This window comes from Empidonax traillii, unplaced genomic scaffold (genome assembly GCF_003031625.1).
Source record: "Empidonax traillii isolate 1590-97213 ecotype Southwest subspecies unplaced genomic scaffold, ASM303162v1 scaffold384:size1533304, whole genome shotgun sequence".
Classification (NCBI taxonomy): Eukaryota; Metazoa; Chordata; class Aves; order Passeriformes; family Tyrannidae; genus Empidonax; species Empidonax traillii.
In genome coordinates, this window is record NW_020955577.1 from 965,331 (window position 1) to 988,806 (window position 23,476).

Here is a 23,476-nt window from a genome sequence, read left to right on the forward strand (position 1 = left end):
CGCAAAGAGAGATGTTAACTTGAAAATAAAATTAATTCTTTTTATTCCTTGGAACTGTATTGTTCTAATGTATTCAAGGAATTATTAGGGAGATTCATGGACTTTTTAATGTAACATGTTCTGTATCCATGTATTAAACAGAAAGCAATTAGCAGACATAGAAGTAAACCACAGTAAAACATTGCATGGTTCGCTGTAATGCCCATTTGTTTGTATTTGGGTTTATTATTTATTATGTATCATTTCTTAAATACAACATCCTTATCTCTCTGAATGGCATTATAACGAGGGAAATCTTTGGTAAGAGAATGAAATAAGCATGAATGGGAAATCAGGTGCAAACAGAATTCCAACAGTCTGTTCATTGCTACAACAGTATTTTATGAGATTTTGTTAGACCTCTCAGTACAAAAATGCAGTTTTGGAGTTAGGGTAGTAGTGTGCTCAGTAAACCTGTCCTAGATCTTGATCTTGCATGATCCACCAGCCCCCAACTACCAAAGAACTTATGCTGCGCTTAACTTCCAGCACACAACAAAGCTAGGCAACTTCTAAGGAAGAATATACACATCACCTAAACCTTCATCTGCCTTATCTGCCTGGTATCTTTCAGAAATGAAAGCAGAGAAGATAATTCATTGTCTTTGTACAGGAACAAAAGGCCAAAAAAGGTAATTTTTCTCTTCCTTATGCTCAGTCAGTCATTACCTGGACAGAGCAATGTAAATCCCTATATGCCATTTAACCCATATCTGGCTTTTACCCAGTAGTGAAAACTCTAAAACTCAGGGCCTTGCATGCACGTTCCCCCTTTGCACCTCAGCATCCTTATCTGTACCACAGTCTCTCCTTCTTAATTTGTTGTTGTCTTTAGTATTCAAGTTAATTCTTGAATATGGGCATACATCTCTGAAAACTATGTTTGTGATTTATTCCAAGGAGTTCATCAAAATATTCGTTTTTCCTTAAATTCTGAGTTGAACAAAACTGTGAACTGCTGCTTTCCCAGTCTCGGCGCACTAGAAAACAGCAAAGGATACGAACAGTTCTTGTTATCTTACAAATGGAAACAGCAATTTAACACCAGATATTTAAACTGCATGAAAACAACTTAAAAAAATTTCTACATCTGTCGAAAGAAACTGTTTATGGATTCACTAGAACTGCTCGAAATTTCCTGAAAATTCCAGCACAAGTGGTTAGGTGGCAAACGCAGTTGCCCCATTCAGCAATAAGCCAAGGGAAAATTCAAGCGGCGTCTTACGTTTTGTGTTATGATTTCCACACGTTTGTCATGCATGGGGCTATAAGACAGAAATAGAAATGCAGTTCACAGTGCTTTTTGTCTACACATGGTATGGGAAATTACTTTGATCAGGCTTTGATGCCAGATGTATTCCCAGTAATATTCCCATGTGTTATGATGCCATCGGCACCATCAACTTTAGACAAAGGGAATTCCTCTACTCACTTCAGCAAAACCTAAAGGGAGCACAGTGAACTCAAGCAAACCTTCCAGTGGCACTGTACAGTGTCCTGTCACCAGGCTCAACATGCTACAAATGACATCCCATCTGCCCAAAAAGTAAACAGTACTTAGGTGATTTCCAAAAATCAAACACAAAGGCAATTGCTCACATGGGTAAGGAAAACAAACAGGATCTGGCCAGGTTTTTTGAGGCAGCCAGACCTGTACTCATAAACACTGCCCTCTCCTTTATAAGTTGCATTGTAAAAAAAACCAAAACCTGAGTGGCAGAGACATAACTTTATGAGAAAAAGAAAAGAGTGAGGAGGTATTTATTCTAAAACCAAAGAACCAAAACTATGGGACTACAGAGTTAAGGTAACATTTAAATTCGGTAAAAGGCCGATTTAAGGCTTGTAATAACTTCACTGAACATAGCTGTCTTTGGCTACCTATCATCAGACAGCTCAAATGCCATCCATCTACACACCAGCCTAGCAAGCTTGCAAAGCAACCAGTTCTCTCCCCCACCCTTCAGCCATCATGGAAGACATACAACTCCTGTAATGGGGCTGCTCAGTGGCTGGTGGTTAGTCTGAATGGGTCATACATCCAGAGGAAAGAAGTACGTTGGCCCAGTCACTCTGGGGAGGGTACTGCCTCTCCCTGCTTCCTATGGAAGACGCCTAGATGACTAATTTAAACAAGATGCTTAAATTTAACTGAATTTAGAAGAGATGACTCTTTCCCAGGAAGACTATAACTGAGTAATTTTGCTTGGTGGGATTCCAGATTCTGTTCAGTTCATTTTTGAAGATACTCTAAAGTATTTCTTCTCATGGAGAAGTTAAACAAAATGAGAGAAAATTCTAAAGGAAAAAAAAACGGACACTAAAACCACCTCTGCCCTATTCACTCAAACCTCAAAGACCAGGATCAACCCTAAAAAGCTCAGCACACAAGAGCCTTTACCTAAGCCTCACAAAGTCAGTACATGTATTTAACTGGCTTTGGCTCAGGTCCAGAATTTCCTTTAATTTGAAAGGGAGTTTCACCTGTGACAAACTTGCAGGATTGAGTTTAATATTCATGTTGTGAAGAACAGAAACAAATGGGACTAATAAATCTTCAATAGAAATTTACAAGATTCTTCTGGCTTAATAAATTTAGCCAGAGGCAATTGCTCTTAAACACTCAATACATAAAAAGCGATCCTTTTTTCCATTAGCATGCAAATTCCTTACACATTTCATCAGAATTTAAGACATTAGATCTTACAAGTTTTTTAAAAGAACTTCATAGTGCTCTTTTTCCCATTCATAGCCATTCACACGTGACCATACAAGCTTTGTAGTCTTGTAATTTCTTCTATCAAGCTTTTTTTTTTCTTATTTTTTAAATTAATTCATAGCACATGCAAAGTAAACTAATAATTGTCTTGCTTTTGTAAGATTCTCAGGTGCCTTCATCCTCCAGTTCTTCAGGTCTAATACACGTTTCCTCCTTTTCCAGCCAGTTTACATGGCACTGTGAGCCAGCCATTTAAAGATTAGTGCACACGGAGTGAAGTATTCTACAGGCTGTACAGCTCTTTAAGTATTTCCTTTAAGCTCTTGCACACATATGTAAAAGAAAACAAATTAAAGATTATTTGCAGAGTTTGGCAATGAAAATGAGGTGTTAGTAGCATTTTGAGCTGGCAGTAAATTTTATTCGACTGTTTTATTACTTCAGAGCAAAGGCAACTATTTCTTTTGGGGCATCTTTTAGCAGCATGAGATGAGGGTTACATTTTAATGTACGGATAGTTTTGAAATAAATTCAACATTTTGTTAATCATAGTTCATGTCAGACATAAATATGTAACAAAACTGCATTTTGCTTGTTTTGCAACGTCATCGTTCACATTTCTGAAAGGAATGAGCAAATTGTAATAAATCTTGCAAAACAAGGTCTGGTTCCTGGAGCACTAAAACATTTTTACATCTAGGCAAATGAAAACAATACCCAAGCTCTGCCAGCAAATGAGAGCGTGCCCTGCAATGCCCAGACAAACAGAGCCAGCTCAGGCTGAGCTGAGGGAGGCGCGAGGACGGCAGAGCATCACGGCTGAGGCTCGGCAGTGCTAACATGGCTACATGGCTTCCAGCCAGCTCAAGGCATCAGCAGAGTCAGGAGGCATCTGCCTGGGACTGAAGCAGGGCTGGCTCCCATCTGCTTGCAAATGCTGCATGGACTTACAAAGCAGTGGACACAGATTACTTCACAAGAGCAAGGCAGTGTCAAAAGTGTTGAGCCTTAAATCGCCAGGAATTGTCACTTCAGATCTGTCCTGCTCTTACACCTATTCCCTATGCCAGTATTTACCTTTCTCACTTCAGCAAAATACTGGGTGAGTGACATACATGAATTGTTTTATTAATGTAATTTTTATTTCAAGAAGGAGTCAAGACGCAATGAGGGCTGAAGGAGCTGCTCCTCATTATTCTCTCTAAACCATACTGAAACTCTACAATCACCCTATTTACCTCTGTTTGGAGAAACAACACAAAAATTTTAACAACTGATGGTCTTGAGCCTTTGTAGAGTTGACTAAACAGGCAACGGTACACACCAAACAGGACCCAAAGAATCGGCACAGTCTACAAAAGCCTTTTCTGTAGTCAGCTTGCCTACACCAGTGACACACTACTTTTTTCTCCCCCAATTTTCACCTTCTTCCCATCTAATAGAACCAGTTATTTCTCTTATCTCCACTTTAGCGCTTCTGTTTATCTTCAGTTTAAAAAGGTAGTCAAGGAAAAGATAAATTATCACAAAGTATGAAATGTATGTAATCATACCGGACACCAATATAGATGTACAATTTTTTATATGAATTTTCACGCTTACTGCACCTCAGGCATTTCATTAAGGTGTCACTAAACCACCAATTATATCAATTGCTGTATCGTGTAACTTCTCAACTTCTGTGTGAGTGAACAGTTACCAGTGGCACTGGCCTACAATTTTTTTTTTTCACTGACATGTCCAATATACAATGGAATAGAGCTAGGAAATAAAATTCCTAACTCAAGGAGTAATTACACTGAATAGATACAGGGAACACATTAAGGAAATATACGATCTTAGATAGTACAGATACGGCTCCATTAATTGCACTGAGAAGAAAAGACATCATAAAACTGTCAAGATAAGTTAAGTGATTTAGGAACAAATGTCCCAAATTATAAAATAACCTAGGTATTTAGGGTCATCAGTGCATTTGATAATCACTTGTAGTCCAAAGTCTCACCTCTCAATGATTTTCAATCAGTATCCCAGTGCCTAGATCACAAGAAATCAGACTGGAAGAAAAAAATGAGACCAGCTGCCTGCATTAAATAAGTACCCACACAAGAGACATTCATGTTGAGGATGTGTAGATACCGCAGGCCACAGGATGCTTCCCACAGTCCTGTACAAAATGCAGAGCCAGAATGAGAGCTCCAGCCCTGGAGTTTTTCCTTATGGTGCATTTTAGTTTGAGAGCCTTACTGTCACCCCAGGTCCCTGAAGCAGTAGGATATTCGTGAAATAAAACTCCTAAGTTATTCCAGGAAGCTGACCTCTACTATTTTACACAGGATATTAAATAGACCCCAGCTGTCTCCACTTAGAAGTGACTTAGTTCACATGTTTTATAAAGGTCCATTCAGCTGCTTTCTGAGTTATCGCAGAACTGGAGTGACCTTCTGTGAAGAAACAGACAAACTATCTGGTGATTTCCCTCACCTACTTTTCATGCAGGCATATCTTGGTTTTCAAACATCACAAACGGCATCTGTATCTTCTACACTGAGAATCTGTGTTCAGATTATGAAAATATCTGACTGACAAATAACTGTCTCAAGTCCATTGGAAGTAACATACATGTGTAGTAGAACTATTTTTTTTGCTAAATCCAGGAAGACACAGTGGTCTTGGTTTCCATGAACGCCTCTGTACACAAGCACCTAAGGTATATGATGAAGCGCAGTTCAGTTCACGCAATTTTACCCCAGAAAGCAGAAGTGACATGGATTTAGATTTGCCAAAGCACAAGAACAGTTTTTCAGGTTTGTGAAAATTACAGGGATCAACAGGTTAGAAATGCCACGATAATCACGTTCATTGAGAAAATTTTAGCAAAATTATTTCAAGAAAACAGCCTTTTCAAGAAGAGCCTCTATTTAAAAGCTGACAAATGATATTGCAATATTTTTGCATAAAGGATGTGCTCTGGGATGAATAAGTTCTGGAACTGAGTGAATACTGCAATTAAGGGATGGTAATTTCATGCTTGAAAGAAGACAGATAAAAGTGACCATGAATTTTGCAAGATGTGAAAAATTAAAAAATGAGTTGATACTGAGACACATAATCCCATCATCTAAATATTCCCTAAAGCCTTTTAAAATATATATTTGTACTGCAAACAAGAGACAAAAAAAGTCGTCTATTAAAAAAATTAGTTCTGCTGCTTTTAAACATTGACATTCCCTGTTCAGTGGGCTGCTGCAGTGGACTGTGCCCCAGTGAAGTTAAGCCAATAGATGTTTACTTTTTCTGGATATTGCCCGGGCTCTTTGCCACCAACATTAGAATTTATAATTTTCATTTACTCTTTTCAGAATACATTTAATAAAATTTACTACTTTATTTTACTTAGGAGTGAGATGGCATTTCTGGGTTCCAAATTTCAGTGTCATGTAGCTGTTTAGAAACAATTAGTTTTTGGGACTTTTTTTTTCTCTTGACTTGCCCGCATCTTCTTTCGATTTTTTCTTTTAACTTAAAAAAACATTCAGACATTTTTAAAGCACAGGCAATAAGCTAAGTGCAGTCCTACATGTCTAACAATCCTAATCTATGTTACAAAACAGTGATTCTCAACATCCTGATATAAATGTAGTCAGATCTTGAAATTTTCATGGTTTTCCTTTTCCACATAAACACCCATACATATGAAATATGCATAGCCAAACAGCTTAATAGAGCAGCCTATTTGCTTTACTACTACTATATTGTTTTAATGGTTCCATAACAAACAAAGCTGTTTTCAAGTCTTGTTAAATTAAACTATAAAAGAACTAGCTCCAACAGACACCCAATGTAAAAAATGATGGAGCAGAACCTATTAGTATTATTGACTGATTTTTATCTTGAAGGCTATTGTGGAGCAATGTGGGCTGACATGTTTTGAGATTATGGAAAAATAAAAATTCCCCCCAAAATTATTCCACACGATGAAGGTATACCACCACTGTTTCTCAAGAACCCAAGTCTTCGATAATTCAGATGGGAATATAAGTTAGACACCAGAATTTTCCAACTATTTGCAATTGTACAATCACGTAATTTGCTCAAAATTATTTGAGGCAATGAAACTACTTGCAGCATCAGAATTTTACCAATAATGACCTAACTTGCTCGCTTAGTGGCAAATCCTGTATGAGACCAATATGGCAGAGTGAAGGGTAACGACAAAAAGAGAAACTACAACTGAGAAAGCTTTGAAAGGTGCCTTAAACTACTTGCAGACTGCATGAGCGGCCATCTCCAACACACATCCTCAATAACTTTTCCTCTTGTAAAAGATTAACAATTTTTTACCAAAATGGCTTCTGCTGGGGCTTAAAACTGAGTGCAAGATAAGCAGGCAATGCCCATCCATCCCAGATACATCCTGCTCCCTTTAGTACTTTAATGCCAAATGCAAACTAGAAGCAGATTGTCTGAAGTCAGTATGTTTCACAGAAACCCACATTCCGCTAATAGAAGTACATAATTTTCACCAATTGATAAAAGAAGTGTCTTGTACAAGCTCTTACCAACAATCCATATACTACAGACTTCAATAAAAAAATTAATTCCCCTATAAAACTAATTTCTTCTTCTAATTTCTCACAGTCCAAGTACCCTCTGATATCAATACTGCCTCTTTGTTCCCCTAACCCCAAAGTATTTTCCTATTTGATTTTGTAACATATGTTATTTGCTGTACAAATTCCCTACTTAGTGTTCCCACTTTTCACTCTCAAACTTTACTGACTGGCATTAAGCTCACTGAGCTCTAGCAAGCTACAGCTGGGTGACCACCCTGAATTAGAATCATAGAATGCTTTGGGTTGGAAGGGACCTTAAAAGATCACTTAGTGCCAACCGCCCTGCCGTGCACAAGGACACCTTTCCCTAGACCATGCTGCTCAGAGCTCCATCCAACCTGGCCTTGAACACTTCCAGGGATGGGGCAGCCACAACATCCCTGGGCAATCTGTTCCAGGGCCTCATCACCCTCACAGTAAAGAATTTCTTCCTAATACCTACTCTAAACCTACTCTCTCTCAGTTTGAATCCATTCCCCCTTGTCCTGTCACTACACGCCTTCATAAAAAGTCCTCCTCCATCTTTGTTGTAGAGTCCCTTCGGGGATTGGAAGGCTGCAATTAGGTCACCCCTAAGCCTTCCCTTTTCCAGGCTGAACAATCCCAAGCCTTCTTGTAAGACAAATGCTCATTCCTCTAACCAAATTGGTAGCTTTCCTCTGGACTCACTCAAACAGGTCCATATCCTCTCTGTGCTGGGTACCCCAGAGCTGGATGCAGCGCTCCAGGTGGGGTCTCACCAGAGCAAAGAAGAGGGACAGAATCACCTCCCTTGACCTGCTTGTCACGCTGCTTTTGAAGCAGCCCAGAACACAACTGGCTTTCTGGGCTGCAAAGGCACATTGCCGGTTCATGTCCAGCCTCTCATCCACCAGCACCCCTAAGTTCTTCTTGGCAGGGCTGCTCTCGATCTGTTCATCCCACAGCCTGTATTGATACCAGGGGTTGCCCTGATCCAGCTGCAGCACCTCGCACATGCTTGCTCTGCACTCACAATGGGGAGACTCTAAATGACTAGGATGAAGTATACTTTTAATATTCAGCTGGTTAAATTTAAGAGTCTGTTCACAATTACCTTACATTCTTGTTTTATATTTTTTACGTATGGTTATGTGTACCTTTCGTGAGTCCACCATGATATAATGGAGCACAGCCACAAAAACGGTGAAGAAGACATTCCTCACTCCTCCACAGAGTTTGAGGACCCAATACTCATAAACTGACCTGCTATATCTAGCACCCAGGAAGAGGCTATAGGTCAAAAGCAGCAGGCAGGATTTCCAGTGATGGGAAACAAGACCCTAAGGAATGGTGTATGACTCAAGTGACAAAACATGCCGCTACAACTCTCTATTTAAGTAGCTACCATTTTAAATCTAAGCCTTTTCATGTAATTCCTCTTGACAGTTAATTTTTTGACTACTTTTTGGTTTTTAATCTCTTTTTCCTAAAGCCTATTGTTACTACATCAAATTTGGGAACCACCCCTTTCCCAAGGATATCAGATTTAATTATTGTGGCCACTATGACTGTGTGTCTTGACTATTAAGAGTTTCTTAAACCAGCTTTGCAAGTTCCTTCAGGTTAGGTAGAGAGTGATCTCTCCTTTTTGTACTCCAAGAACAGTTGCTTCGTTGATGGTGTTAAGTTTTGACTTTAAACCTTGTCTATTATGAACAGTGGTTGAAATTGTCCTTTATTACTGTTTTAGTAAACTTAGATGACTTTACAGCCTCTTCCAGAATTATAGGCTCAATATCCTTTCACTGATCTAGAGGATGGCAGATCTGTATTTTCTTCTTATGACTTAAGCTTTGCTTCTGCAGAATAGTCTTGTTTACTCTAAACTTTAGGTTACTGGCATAATTTTCTGTATTTCCTTAGAGACACTGCAATATCCTGCTGATTTGGGATGTTCCATATAGTTTAAATGTCTTCTAAGAAGACTCCCTCATTCTTCACCTGTCTACAATTTATCTACAGCCACAAGTATCTTTCATTTTCAATCAAACAGGTTACCTGACTCTTCTGTGCAAATACTAACTACTCTTGCTGTTGTACTGTCATGATCTTCAGTTCCAGTCTCATTTCTGTTTGCACTTTTTCACTACTGCATAAGTATTTGCCTTTGAAATAAGTGACTTATCTAAAAGATGTTTTACTCTGACCAAATAAAATTAAGTAATGAAACCTTCTTGAGTTCTTAACAACAGAGGCAATATGAATAATAAGCAGTAGAGAATTAAGTAATAGCAGGTAACACTTTTTTTGTCTTAAATGATGTTATGATGAATGGAATTCTGTACAATGAAGAGATACAGGTGCGCAGTTCTGCAGAAGTATTAACTTGTCTGGGTCCTTCCAAGAATGTCAAATCTTATAAGTTTAACAAGACATTTAATTTTGATTTTCAGACTACAGTCATTGATCCAACCTGTCTGGATATGGGTATTACTGCTTTGATCAAAACTTGTTGCTCAGCTTTTTATAAAAAACAGAGAGAAACATTAAGGCAACAAATTGATTAGAGACGTCTGTGAGGAAACCACAAAGATCCGTGGGTAGGCCTATCTCCATTAACAATCTTGAAGGTTATCTAAGGATAAACAACACACTAGTTAAAAGTGCAGATGCGGCTCAGTCTCTATGTCATAAAGCTTACAAATACAAACAAAGTATGCTGATAGATAAAGTTAGCAAAACATGATTCACTTTACCTCTACTTCCTGGTAGAGAAAATAATACAGGTCATTAACTTCCCCCGAAGGGACCTGGAAATCAGTAATAAAGGTTCTAGTGCTGTGCTAGCAAGTAACGTTAGATATAAACTTTCAATGCTGTACAGTAATCAGAAAGTCTCTAACTGTAGCTCCTGAGGTATTTGCATTTGAAGAAAAGAGAGGTACCCAGCACTGAAATGACTGTGTCTGTGATGCAACCTGGAGTTCAAGAGTAAGCACAGCACTGCACAAAATGCTTAGGTGAAAACACAGACATTGAGTATTTCTGAGGATACATACTAAGCAGAGAGGAATTACTTGTGGTGCTAAAAGAGAGTGTAATTAGAAGGAGTGAAACAGAAACTCTGTCAACAGAAGGTCAACAGAAACTCTGAATCCGTATCAGTGAAAAACGTCCTAATGACTAAACTATTTTTATACCCTGGTTTGGTGAACTCAATAGTTGCAGAATCTAAATGGTGAAGTCTCAAATGTGCATGCTTGATAGGACACCTCTGCACAGTCTGCCTGTCCTAATGCATTTTTGTTCATCCTAATATTAGGACTTTATGATTTGAACAACAAGAGCTGTTTGAATCAGCGTAGCTCCATGGACTTCAAATTCACCAGCAGAAACTCAAGCCTTAAATTTGCAACTGTATTACTGGATTAGTTGGAAGATGTGTACGCAATTTCACCAGTAGTAGTGTTAGGCTGGTCACACAGATGAACAGTTAACCCTGCATATTACTTTTCAGAACATAATACAAGAAAGAGCAGAAGCTCTTCCTTCAGCTATAATCTTCAGGTTAAAATGTTGTAAATATGATGATCCACTACTGTAAAGTCAGAGCCCTTACAGATAAGAGCCATATTTTATAGAGAATACCAGCTGACTATAATTTATTGAAGGGTTGTCATTTATTATGAGACACATTTATATTCTAGACAGCCACAAGGGTTTTTCTAGGAAAATTATGTCATTACCAGTGAGGGAAACTCAAAAGCAAAAATCATACATTATACATAATACTGTAAATCTGAAGTATCTAATTTTATCTTTAGCATGCAACTTAAAAATGAAAAACACAGTATATTCATATGATGAGAAAAAGAGGTAGAAGGTAAAAACTCAGAGAATGACAGAATGTGGGAATCTTAAGACTTACTAAAATGGATGCAATGTTAACATTGATATAATGTATCTAAAAGAATCCCACTGTATTTCTCTTAACATGCTGGATTAGATAATAACTTTATTCAAAATGCTGTTGCTAGGCACGTTTAAGTCTGTTGTAAATAGATGACTTTCATATCCTATACATGTTCTTAATATTATAGTGCTTTTAAAAATTGTGTGATTCTGCATTTCTATGTGTTAAACAAGTTTTTTTTTGCAGTAACACTCACAAGGAGTCCAATTCCTTGTCATAATAAGAGAAAGTTTTAAATGTGACATTCAGTGGCTTTACAGTCTTCCCTTTCTATGAGGAAAGAGCAGAGTGGGCAAGGTTCTCTAAGGTTGTTTCACTTCAGTGGTAGCTGTGTGTCCAAACGAGTCCTCCCCCAAACATCTAAGCACAGTCAGTACATTCCCAACTCCTACTGCCAAGTTAAAATGAAAACGGTCTTAGTTCAGTAATGATTGAGGTGGTTTGCTCTAATCAAATTAAACCAGCCAAATGTTCTTTTCAAAGGTAACTGTCTACTCTGCAGCTGTATGCAAAACACCACATCAAATGTGGAAAAAAAAAAAAAAAGTGATAGAATTCTATCCTTACAGTAGAGCCCTGGCTCCACTGATGAAGAGAAACAAAAGCACCAGTGCAGCTAGGAATTACGATCACAGAAAGCTCCTAGAAATATGCTAACTTAAGAAACAGTGAACAAAGTACTGAAATTTCCAGTTTATAATTAATTGATTTCAGGGAGAAGGGAATTCTCTGGCATTGTTAAACAGCAATTTATCACAGTGACTAGACTTCAAATAGATATTAAAAGACTAGCCAGAGCTTCACATAAAAGAGATAAAAAAAATCACACAGGCTTTTCCATCCTATTTTTCACTTCGTTTCTCTGTTTCTATCAAAATATGTAACATTCAGCACTGACTAATGCTTCAAAAGTCCAAACTCAATAGGTTTCGCTTAAACTCAGTATGATTCATCTGCGCTAGAACTGAGTTTTCAATTATTAAATACGGGAAATTCCTGCAAAGATGAATTAATGCCTGAGATAGTTTTTTATTTTCTTTTATTAAGAGAAGATCATCTGTTAATGATAATCCAGAGTGATAAACAGTCAGTGTTAGTATGAACCCTCTTAAAACAGTATGGAACTTTTTGCTAGGTCTGTAGATTGTTTGCTAGGTATGTCAGGGGAAACCCATCCTAGAGCAATGTTACAAATACCAGGAAAGTGGTACACCCTGTATTTAGGTATGTGAAATCACTTGGTCCTTATGAGATTAGAAAGCCGTCTTCCTCTAAAACCCTAAAAAGGCATCTAAAGTATCATATGGAAGAGTGTTGTTAGAATTTTAAGGTTTAATTTCAAAGAGATTATTTAGTGGAATATTTCCTTCATTTTCTAAGTATGGGACAAATTTTCAAAGGTGAAAGGTAAATAAATAAATAGGAAAATCAATAACATCATTTGAATGCAATAAGGTATTTTGAAAGAGCTCAGAAATCAACAGACACATTTCCACTCTCTGAAGATCATCTCATCAAAAGCTTACCAAATGGCGGTTTCCCAAATGGAAAATATCAAAGTACACAATGGAAAAAACCACTCCTTGGAAAATTCTGAAGTGGTTTATTTTGCAATGCCTTATAGTTTAAAGGTGTAACTGTTAAATTATTATGCATGCATAATTAAAAATATTTTTCAGAATATAAAAAGTTAAAAAGAACAGGTATAGGTTGAAAAATTTCCCCTCTTTTAAAAGAAAAAATTCACCTTAGTTATATATGTATATGGACACAGTTATTTTTGATAATTTGTTAGATAATTAAGAATCAACTTGTTTAGCAAAACTGGAAAACAACCAGACTTCATACCAAGAGTGAAAAGCAAATATTCTATATACAGCAAAGTTTTGGAATGAACAGCAACCTCTACTTTATTTAGTGTTATGAAACTTCACAAATAATTTTAAAATTTCAGGACTAAATTACATCACCTAAGAATTACCACAAAGACAAGTAATCATTCTTGCTGTCAAATTCACATTACTGCTCCATCAGGATAGTTGTATTACTTATTCTGTGCAATTTATTTTAACTTTTAATAGAAACATTCTCTAGAAATAAGGCTTTAATCTACTACATGATAAGAATCAGTATCTGTGGTTCACATTCTAATGTATATTGTCCCCCAATACTATTCAGAAAGTCTTAAAATTCAGTGCACTGTTCATGTCATAGCTCTTTCTATTTGGTAATGCACTTAGATTTGTGCTAAGCTTCAAACAATGGCTTAAATCCCACCGAGTGTACCTGAGTGACTCACTCAGTGCTTTGCTAAGTTAGAGCCTCCAGCTCCAGAGTACTCTCTTTCAAACACCTGGAAAGCAAGTACTTTTCTTCTCCCTGCTTTGTTCCACCCTTCAGCCATGGGTAGATACCATGAAGCAAACTAGAAAGGCCCAATGAATCTACCCTGGCCCCTGCTTGTGAGTGTGGACCACGCATTTTCTTATTCTTTTCAAGGCTGTTTTGAATCCTGGATCCAATTCCATTAACCATGGCGATGCTGATGCCTCACCTGGTAGTCACAGTCTGCCACCAGCAATGGTTGTGGCAGAATGAGTTGGTTTTCCATTCTGCATAGGACCCAGAAAAACTCGATCTCTTCAAGAACAGCAGACACAACCATCTGCAGATTACAAGAAGGCAGGGAGCACTGAATATAATCTAAATGGCTAACATTTACTTTCACAAAGACTGGAAACATGTTTTTTATAAAAAGCTTAGATTCAGAATAAGATAAAATACTTTTTAAAAAAAGGTCTTGTACTCACTCCAGAAACTGAATTTCCTAAGGCTCAGAAGTCCATTTTGTATTCAACCCTTCCTTCCTGATGTGCTCTTATCTTGTCCTGTTTCTGGCAGATCATGTATTCAAACTACATCATCACATCCATAACTAATAAACAATTCATATGGACAGGAAGAATATCACTTATTTTCCCTGTACATGCTCATTCTGCGTATTGTAAGGTTGCAAACAGATGATGACAGGCCAGCATTCATATGCAGTCTCTGCCCAATGGTGTCTGCCAACTTAACAAGTTTCTCCAAGTCCCACCTACCACCAAACCCTATTGAGTGGCAACCACAACATTCCCCTTTGCTCTCCTGCCATCAGAGATGCCATATTTCCAGGCAGGCGGTCCCTCCCTCCCCAAGACCTTTGCACTGTCCCTTCTCACAGTGGCCGGTCAAGTCAAGGACTGTTTCCCTTTCTCTCCGACCACCACTGCTCTGCAGCCTGGAAATGCTTCTCTCCCGCCAAGGCACTTCCCGTCTTCACATCTGCCTTGAGGACCATCCTGTTTGTGTTAGACTAAAATCGACTCCAAGGCTTATTCAGTTTTTCCTTCTCATTACTCATCCACCATTTTTACCTCAGCTGCGATTCATCTGCCACACTAATACTTGGCAAGTGTCAAGTTCAGTTTCTGCTCCGCTCCATCCCCACACATCTTTCTGTGTGCAAGACAATCCCTGTAGCTGGCAATGCAGGGGTCACCATTTCTTTGTCTCCTGGGGCCTGCCAGATGCCAAATGAGTGGTGCTACACAAAAATAAATTGTATCACACAAAACAGTGCACTGCTGATGTACAAGAATGACCTCACACACTAGAAGTTTAACATGAGCTTGGCAGAAAAAGGAAGTAAGGAAGGAAGCAGAATTCACTAGAGACAAACACCCCCCAAAATAGAAATGTGAAATATTTCACTTGACGGGATGGAACATCTCAATGATTTTGAGATGATGATCCTTTAAAATAATTCACAGTACAGTAATAAAGCCAGAAGCCAATATCGGCATCACCACAAAATGGAAGGAGAAATAAAATTAACTACTGCCTTTGGAAATTTTTTTTCCTCTGTATGTTCCCCCATCATTTCATTTCAACAAAGAGAAAAAAGAAAAACAACTATAGGTTCAAATTGCCTTGCAAAACCTTAGGCAGGTACTGATGAGCTGTTACACATATGTTCTGAATGCTTTATCAGGTCAGACAGGGAATCTTAAGATACTTATAAAAAGATACCTTCTAAGCATATGGAAATTTTAAGAAGCAAACCATTTATACACTTCTGGGACCTTTGAGCAAGGTCAAGAAAGTGATGGTCTTCATGTCAGGGCACATGAGGATGGGGGATTGACGCGTGCCCACACCTCTCTTCCCCACACTCAGATGGCCTTGCCAAGCGAATCAGTTGATGGGCTCTACCAAGCACTCAGGTGTAAACCAAAAGATAACAGCATGGACCACTGGACTGCAAACGCAAGGAAAAAGCAGCATGACACTACTGCTGTACCTCAGAGGGCAGTTTATGGTGTCATTTATGGATATAATGGACATAAAATAATATAAAAACTTGAACATGGCATAATCGTTTAAATACTCATAACTATTGTGTTCTTCCTCCACTGATTTGTATACCAAAAAGAGTGAGGAATGACTTCAACTAGGTGCATCATTCTGTTTAACCAAAGTCAATTAGCTGGGGCATTTATTTTGCAAGTTAACACGAAGGAGAGAATTAAGATTTTTACTTCCTTCTTATATGGTTATAATCACCTTGAATGGCAAGATTTCTGACAATTACCTTTGAAATAATAACCCAGATTAGATTATATTGTAATAGGTCATATTCAGTATAGTGTCATTAAAACTTAAGAAGTTGTATTTATAAAAAAATTATGATAGGAAGTAAAAATATACAGCTTTGCAGTTCTGTTCTATTTGCTTAAGGTTTAGCTCTATTAATATAAATAGGATAGAAAACAAGCATGGCAAGAATTGCAGTAATCTGTCTTGTATATCACCTTCCCAGAGCATGAATTCACAGCTTGATGGATGATTAAGATTAGGGGAAAATTATTCCTCTGATTACCAGCAGGAGAGAGATAAAATGAATGCAATATATAGCTGAATTTAGCATTATAATCACAAGAAGAATTTTTACAGATATACTGCATCAGGGAATACTCCTAGTTTTACACACAAGAGTTTCCTGAATCTTATGGGTCATTTACTCCTGGCAAAGTCTGTTCTTCATCTATATACATTTCATTTTTCCCCAAACAGAACAGCACTAAGCTATGTAAGTGCTGGACCAACTTTTGCCAGATTTATTTACTGTATATAGTAAAGTTTTAGTATTACATCTTATGATCTGAAAGGTGAGCTAGAGGAGCATCTTAATCATCCTAACAGTTACAAGAGACTTTTCCAAGCCTATGACATACCTAGTTTTAGAGGAATTCACAGTAAGATTTACTTTTGAAGGTTCTATTTTTAACTTTGTTTTGTGAAGATAAATAGAGTAAGGTGTCCTGGTGGAGAGGAACTCTATACAAAGGGTAAATGTGAGCAGGAGAGTATTTTAAGCACATTGCAATTATCCTTTTAACTGCATTTTCTCCATGCCTTTCTATACGCCATTCTCGACAGTCTTGAAAAACTTTAGATCAGTTCTCAAGGCCTTACTTCCATTATAGTTCAGAGACTTCTACTAGCATCACTTTTCTGCTGAAGATCTTATTTCTTTTTGATTCTTTTCTTGCAACTTTTTGCTTTATTCTGCAGTGAAATCTTATCTGATTTCATTATCTTTCATTGCAAAAGCACCTGTGCTGCAAAAAATGCATCTCTTCATTGTATGAATACAAAAATGATAGACTTGGAGTATATGAACATGAAACAAAGCAGAAGCATGGAAAAACATGATAAATATTTAAAATTATTCTGTGCTATTTAGACATTTCACCTTTATGCAGAAAATTCTCTTCCAACACTAATGCCAGGCACTAGGAATCAGTTTTGGCTCTAACCATTTCTCAGATGAAGTGAATCTGCAACCGCTACAACAAGCCTGCAGCAGCAATGCCGGTCCTGAATCCTGGTTCTATGACCAGTGAAGCCATGGAGCTCTACCTCTGCCTGGTAGCACTGGGGCTTTCCTCCTGAAACTGTTCTTCACGTTTAGCACACTTCATGGCAACAGAGAAGCCCTGGGCTGCTGAGCTCCACATCTGAGTTGAGCGTGACACTCAGCCCAAGTTCATGTGGCTTGTGATTTCTGCCACTGCCGTCAGCTGATGCCAGAGTACCACAGCTGAGAACAGCGTGTAGGCGGCTCATCTCTTTAAAGTCTAGACTTTGACTCACAGAACGACTACTGGTTGGCATTGAGCAACTCGTGGATCACATATGCCACTACTCAGAGGTAACAGACAACATACTTGCAGTTCCAACTCAGTTCTCTCAGGCTAGTTACCAGTAATATTCAGAAAAAAGCTCAGATATCCCCTCAAAATCAAAAATATTTGTTGTTAAATATTCGTGTTGTTATCCCAGTGCTCTGAAAACAATGTACATTTTAATCCAGTATGCAGACAATGCATTTGGCATTGTTTTTATTTAGTAGCCTGGTCATGACAGCAGCTTCCAGAAAGTATGCCCAAACAATGAACATTTTTTGAGCACAATATGTTCAATAATTGAGTAGTTAGGTAGGCAACTTAAAACTGCTCATCTTTTTTTTACAGTATTTCCTCTTCTCTGAGTATATTTACATAATACAAAAATAGATGTTTAATTTCAATAAATTGCAAACTCTTCTACTGTATTTTGTAACAGAACCGAGCCATTTAAATATTCTCAAATATTTTTTCTATTTTAAGGATATGATTTCAGTCACTCCAAAGGGCTCTACAGATTAAAAACATGCACAAAAGAGGTGAGTTTTTGAACAGCATTCCTCACATCTTAGAAGTGATAATGTTTCAAATTGCTTATCTTCCCCTGCCTGTTTGTGGAAAAAGGTGTGCAGCCAAGGTCCCAGGCATCCTGATTCATCACAGATCAGCCCCTTGTGTCTGAAATCCTGCTTATGGCAAAAGGCGCAGGCTTTGCAACACTGCTACGAGGACCTGGAACACACCTTCAGATATTTTTATATTGAAGTCACATTCTCATATTGTTGGTTGAAATACTTACTGCTTTGCAGAGAATTAATTTGCATTCAAGCTTGTAAAAATATTAGAAGCTCAAATATATTTACGCAATGGTCTGTCCAGATTCGACGGCACTCAAACCAAGCAAAAGAAGCCTGCAGCTGCATAGTCAGTTCATCAAATAGCTCTTTGGAAAACAAGAAATTTATTTTCATGATTTTGATGAATTCAATATTAGAAAGCTCTTAAAAAAATCTTTTACTTCACATGGAAAGACCTCAAAGGCAGAAAAATTCTTAAATATTGTTATGTTGAATTATTCCCAAACAAGGTTTACAATTTCCAAATGTCTAAACCTGGTCAACTGAATCCTCACTTACTCTTATAAATTAATGGGTTGGATTTCAGAGATTTTGAGAATTCCCAATTATCTCTCTACTGCCAAAGAAGAACCTTGTGTGCACTCCTCTGTAAACTAAGCCCTTTGATTTGGTGATCAAATATACGTTGCCCACATAAAGATATCCCCACTTCTGAAATTTATATACTAAGCCCCTGGCATTACTAGGCGCCAGCCAAAATAATGGTTATTAACCAAACTGTGGATTTGCTTGATTAGCAATAGAAGTCTGAGCTGCAGCCTGTATCCCACTGCTCACTGAAGTGAGACTGACGACACACACTCCATTATCAGTATTTTGGAATACAAACACTTTGCCTATTCAGTTTTGACATAACTAAGACTGCTACACTATGCTGTCTTAAAATGAACAAAAATTAATTTATCTCTACCTATTGACTTTTGAGTTTTAAATATAATCTTCTGTCTCATCTTTCCTCTTGTACCTAATAAAAACTGCCCTCATCTCAGACCCTAAAAAAAGGATTATTAGAGGTGCAAAGCATTTTGAAGGTCACCTCTAACTCCAGTGTCTATTTCTCTAGGCCTGGTGTTACTGACGTGCAAAATGTTTTCCTTTTGCTCTGCAATATATGCTTACAATAACACAAAGAACAGAAAATAGTCTTGCTAATACAGCACAACCAGCAAGATGCTGACCAGTTTCAAATCACTGCATATCTGGGTATCTGCAAAGTGAACCTTACCTCTCAAAGCTCATAGTATTAATAAAAGATACTCACAGGCTTCTGAAGGTTTCCAGCTATAGAAAACTCTAGGAGGTCAAAGTAGGGCTACCTTTATAATTAATAATACAGATGATTTATACAGGGTTTAGACTATTCACACGACAGAAAGGACATCCTGGAGCCACTGCCACCGTTTTGCAAGCAAGGTCTGACACCTGTACCATTGCATTCTTGGTAGCACAATCAGCAGCGCATAGTGAAACTAGTATCAGTCAAACAGGACTCAACCATGAGGCTGCCTGCAAAGCTTCAAGTCTTAAGCTGTTACTTCTGTTTAACTTGATAATCTACAGCTCTCTATAAAACCATCTAAAAAGGCAGAATGCACATTTTACTACTGCTCTCATTTTTTGTCATTTCTGTAATGAACAGAGCTGTTAAAAATCAGCTGGCTGGCAGTACTAATAGCTCAGACAAAACCAGGGAGGTTTTCTCTATCCTCTCTTATGCCCCAGGAAATAATGTATATATGGCACCTTGCCCATCCATTACAACACTCAAGTCACGCATCTATGCCTCTGGAGATAGGTGTTTGTGTGTGTGGGAGGCAATGCACAGGGATGAGGTGAGGTCTGGTTGCCAGCACCATGGCCTGCTGTAACCTCAAACTACACTTCACGTACACATTTTAGTGCTCAGTTCAGCCACAAACCCAGCGTCCATTCCATTTATGTCCCCAAACTCTTGCTTGCCCAATTCACGTACTAAACCCAGGACTCCACTGATCAGGACAGTGGTCCCACCTCCTCACCTGACCACGTTGGGGTGTTCGAACGTCTCCAGGTGCCTCAAAACTGCCACCTCTCGGATGGTAGACAGTGGCATTCCCTCCTCACTGGTCTGCACCCGTACCCGCTTCAGCGCGACAAAGCGACCTCCGTTCTTCAAGTCTCGGGCTTTGAACACCTTTCCGTAAGCTCCTTCCCCAATCTCTGCCACATATTCATACTGTTGGTCAGCCAGGTTTGTGCTGTCCTTATCCATGCTGGCACCAGTCCTCTTCCTCTCGAGTTCCAAGTGCCTTGAGGTGGCTTTCAGTCTAGCTTACTTTCTGAAAACTAGTACTTTGCTTGACTTGCAGACAGGCCACGCACTTGGTTCCTCTGCCAGAGGGGCAGTAGGAAGCTCTTGCCCTCCTGTTCTTGTTCCTTTTCTGTACAGGCTCCAACGTGCCTCCTCTTTCAGCCACCAGGAATTATCATACAGTCTTCGGAAGCATTGCCTGTGTAAAGCCAATTAGATCTGGAGGACAAACCAAGCAAGAAAAGTGAGTTTAGTTTACTTCATTACTTTACATGCAAAGCAAAAACATGGTGGAAAGGAGGATGTGAGCCACGAGGGTGACATATGTATCAACGTCTCTCCGTGGCTGATACAACAGTACAAAGTTATCACAGTCTGCGCAGAAGGCTGTGCACACAGCTACAGAGCAGCGCTATGCTGGGGGGTTTTACTGAGCAATGGGCTAAACAGGACCACCCTGTGAGACATGGGTGATGGGGATGGCACAGCTAATGATGCACGTGTGAGAGGAAGTTATGCCCAAGAACTTTTCTACATTGCACGTGATATCTTGGAAAGATATCCCAGGCTGTATTACTGTCTCTTGCTTGCAAATAATAGCATTTAGAGGTTTCTGCCTTGGTCTGCTCTCTCCTGTGCTTAGCCCTTCATGAACACATCATGAACACGCCGCAAGAAACAAGGTTCTGCCTCAAAGTGCCTGTGGGAAGGAGAAATACATACATATTTAAAGGACAATAATACATTATGAAGCATTGTTGGCTGAGGTAGATTCAGGAATGTGCACTTTAGCAAACTTATCAACAAGCAAGGGTTTTGGCTGTGGATACTGCTACCTCTGTATCACTGGCAGTTCCTTGCAAAGCAGCATGATGAAAGATGTCCTCAGGAACCACATGCTCTGCTGTGAGTGCATGAGGCTGGAGAGCAGAAGCACTTCCTTCTACATCCAGTTTCATCCACTTTCTGCAGGACTGGGCAAATCCTCTCCCTTCACAAAACTTCACATCGATTCTCTCCCTGCCCCTTTTTAACACAGCAATACTGTGACCAGGACTGCAGCTCTCTCCCACACTGCATTTCTACCGTGCTAGGAATAAAGAGCTCCAGACAGCTCAGTCGGGGATCCCCTAAGTGGAATCCACGCACAAAGCCAGGGATATTCCGCACACTTACGCTGATCTTACACCCTAGCTGCGGATGAAAAGAGCAGTCTCAAGGAAACCTGTGCCCGCTGCTCATCCCTCCTCCCCGGCTGCAGCCAGAGGCGGCTCCCTGCCTCGCCGGCGTCGGTTCCCACCACCACAGCTGCCACCGCACCGCCCTAGCCAGCGGGCAGCCCCGCGCCCCCCTTCTGCAGCATCACCGGGCGACACCGACCGCGGGGGGACCCCTGCCCGCCCCCGAGCGCCGGGGGTCGCCCGCCCGCCCCCGATCCCCGCGGTGCTGGGGGATCCCCGCCCGCTCCCGCCCCGGGGGGTTCCCCGCCCGCCCCGGTCCCCGCGCGGGGCCCCCGCGCCCCCCGGCCCGCGCCGCTCGCAGGGCGCCCCCCGGCGGCGGGCAGCGGCGCCGCGCGTGCGTGGCGGCGGAGCCGGCGGGCCTGTGCCCCGGCGCGGCCGCGTGGAAACTTACCCGTGCTCGCCCTCCCCGGGCACGGCGGGGCACCGGGGCTGCCCCCGGCCCCCGCTGCCCGCACTGGGCCGCCGAGCTCCCCTCCGCGGGCGCCCCGTAGGCGGCGGGGGGTGGCGGCGGGGGACACGCGGGGAGCCGCGTCCCCGCGTTTCCTCTCAGCGGACGGGGCGTGGGGGCGGCCCGGCTCGGCTGCGCGGCGGGACAACGAGGGGACCCCCCCGGCGGCTCCGCCGGAGGGCCCTCCCTCCCCCGCGGTCCCCTCTGCGCCCCCGCGCCGACCCCCAGGGGGCTGCGGCGGCACCGCGGGTTGCGCTGCCCCGGCCTGGCCACCCAAGGGACTCGTCCGCGGTGCCGCCCGCGGGTGGGGGGTGCGCGGCGTGGGCTCCCGGGCCGGGCAGGGAGGGGGCGGCGTGTGGGCCACGCCGCGGAGCCGGGTGCGCGGAGCACATGGGCGCCCCGCGTTACCTGGTGTGCGCCACGGTCGCCTGCACCGCCACCAGTTCCCCAAATAATCCTCAGCCCCGGGGGGTGGGTGGGGGGGGGAGGGAGGGGGTGAGTCCTCCCTAACACAAACCTCCCACTGAGCGAGGCGGGGTGGAGAGCCGGCCTGGGGTCTGCCCCTTCACATGGCGATGTCTCCGGCAGGTCCCGGCAGCGGCCGCCCGGGCCACACAGGTAGCTGCTCCGCGGCTCGGCCGCCCTCGGCTCGCATCCTCCTGCCGCCGCCGCCGGGCTGCACCTTGGCGCAGAAGGAGCTCGCACTCGTCCCCCAGCCCGCTCCTCCCGCCCCCACCCTGCCTGGGGAAAAGGAAAACGCGAAATAAAAATCGCGGCCAGCGGCCCCCGGGGAGCTGCAGCGCCACGACGGCAGCCCCGCCGGCCGCAGCCTGCGGTGCGGGGCTCGGGCACCACCGGCCCTGGGCGCCGCCGCCGCTCCGCCGCTGCCCCGGCGCTGCCGCTCCTCCTTCGCTCCCTCGGCCTCTGTTCTGCCTGGGAGCAGCAGCAGCTTGCTGCCTCTTTTTTTTTTTTTTTTTTTTTTTTTTTTCTTTTTCCCCTCTCCTCAACTTTTTTTTTTTCCCTTGCTTTCCCACGCTGGCTGAATGTGACTTGACCCCGTTTCAAAAAAGTTTGACATAGTGCTTCAACATTTCCGCATTCCTCCCCGACTACAAAGGCTGCAGCCGCCTCCTTCTGCTTTCTGTCTCTGCTCTCTGTCTTCACACTCAATGAAATCCCTCATGTGCCCCTGCCAAAGGCAGCCGCATACCGCAAGGGTCGCCGCGAGCGCCGCGGCCAGGCATGGCCTGGGGCGAGCGCCCCGGGGGGTCCCGGCAGGGCCCGGCCCGGCCCGGCCCCGGCCCCGGCCCGGCCCCGCAGC

At 41.6% G+C, this 23,476-nt stretch overlaps 2 protein-coding genes across 5 annotated transcripts in view; both read right to left on the reverse strand.

The window, feature by feature from the left end:
* CDK6 (cyclin dependent kinase 6) overlaps positions 1–22,984 on the reverse strand; it is a 128,321-nt gene extending 105,337 nt beyond the window's left edge. Inside the window, exons 1-2 of one of the 4 annotated variants that reach the window (XM_027893184.1) lie at positions 22,673–22,984; positions 20,195–20,685 (exon numbers count right to left, since the gene is read on the reverse strand). In XM_027893184.1, the coding sequence (XP_027748985.1) occupies positions 20,195–20,427 (233 nt within the window). In that variant the 5' untranslated portion in view covers positions 20,428–20,685; positions 22,673–22,984. Of the gene's footprint in view, positions 1–20,194; positions 20,686–21,642; positions 21,738–22,098; positions 22,188–22,563; positions 22,632–22,672 lie in introns of those variants that run through there. The other 3 variants (XM_027893185.1, XM_027893186.1, XM_027893187.1) reach the window with 3 other exon arrangements.
* Positions 21,829–23,476, reverse strand: part of SAMD9L (sterile alpha motif domain containing 9 like) — an 88,782-nt gene continuing 87,134 nt past the window's right edge. The window contains 1 exon segment of the mRNA XM_027893210.1: positions 21,829–22,896. Coding sequence (XP_027749011.1) covers positions 21,829–22,896 — 1,068 coding nt within the window.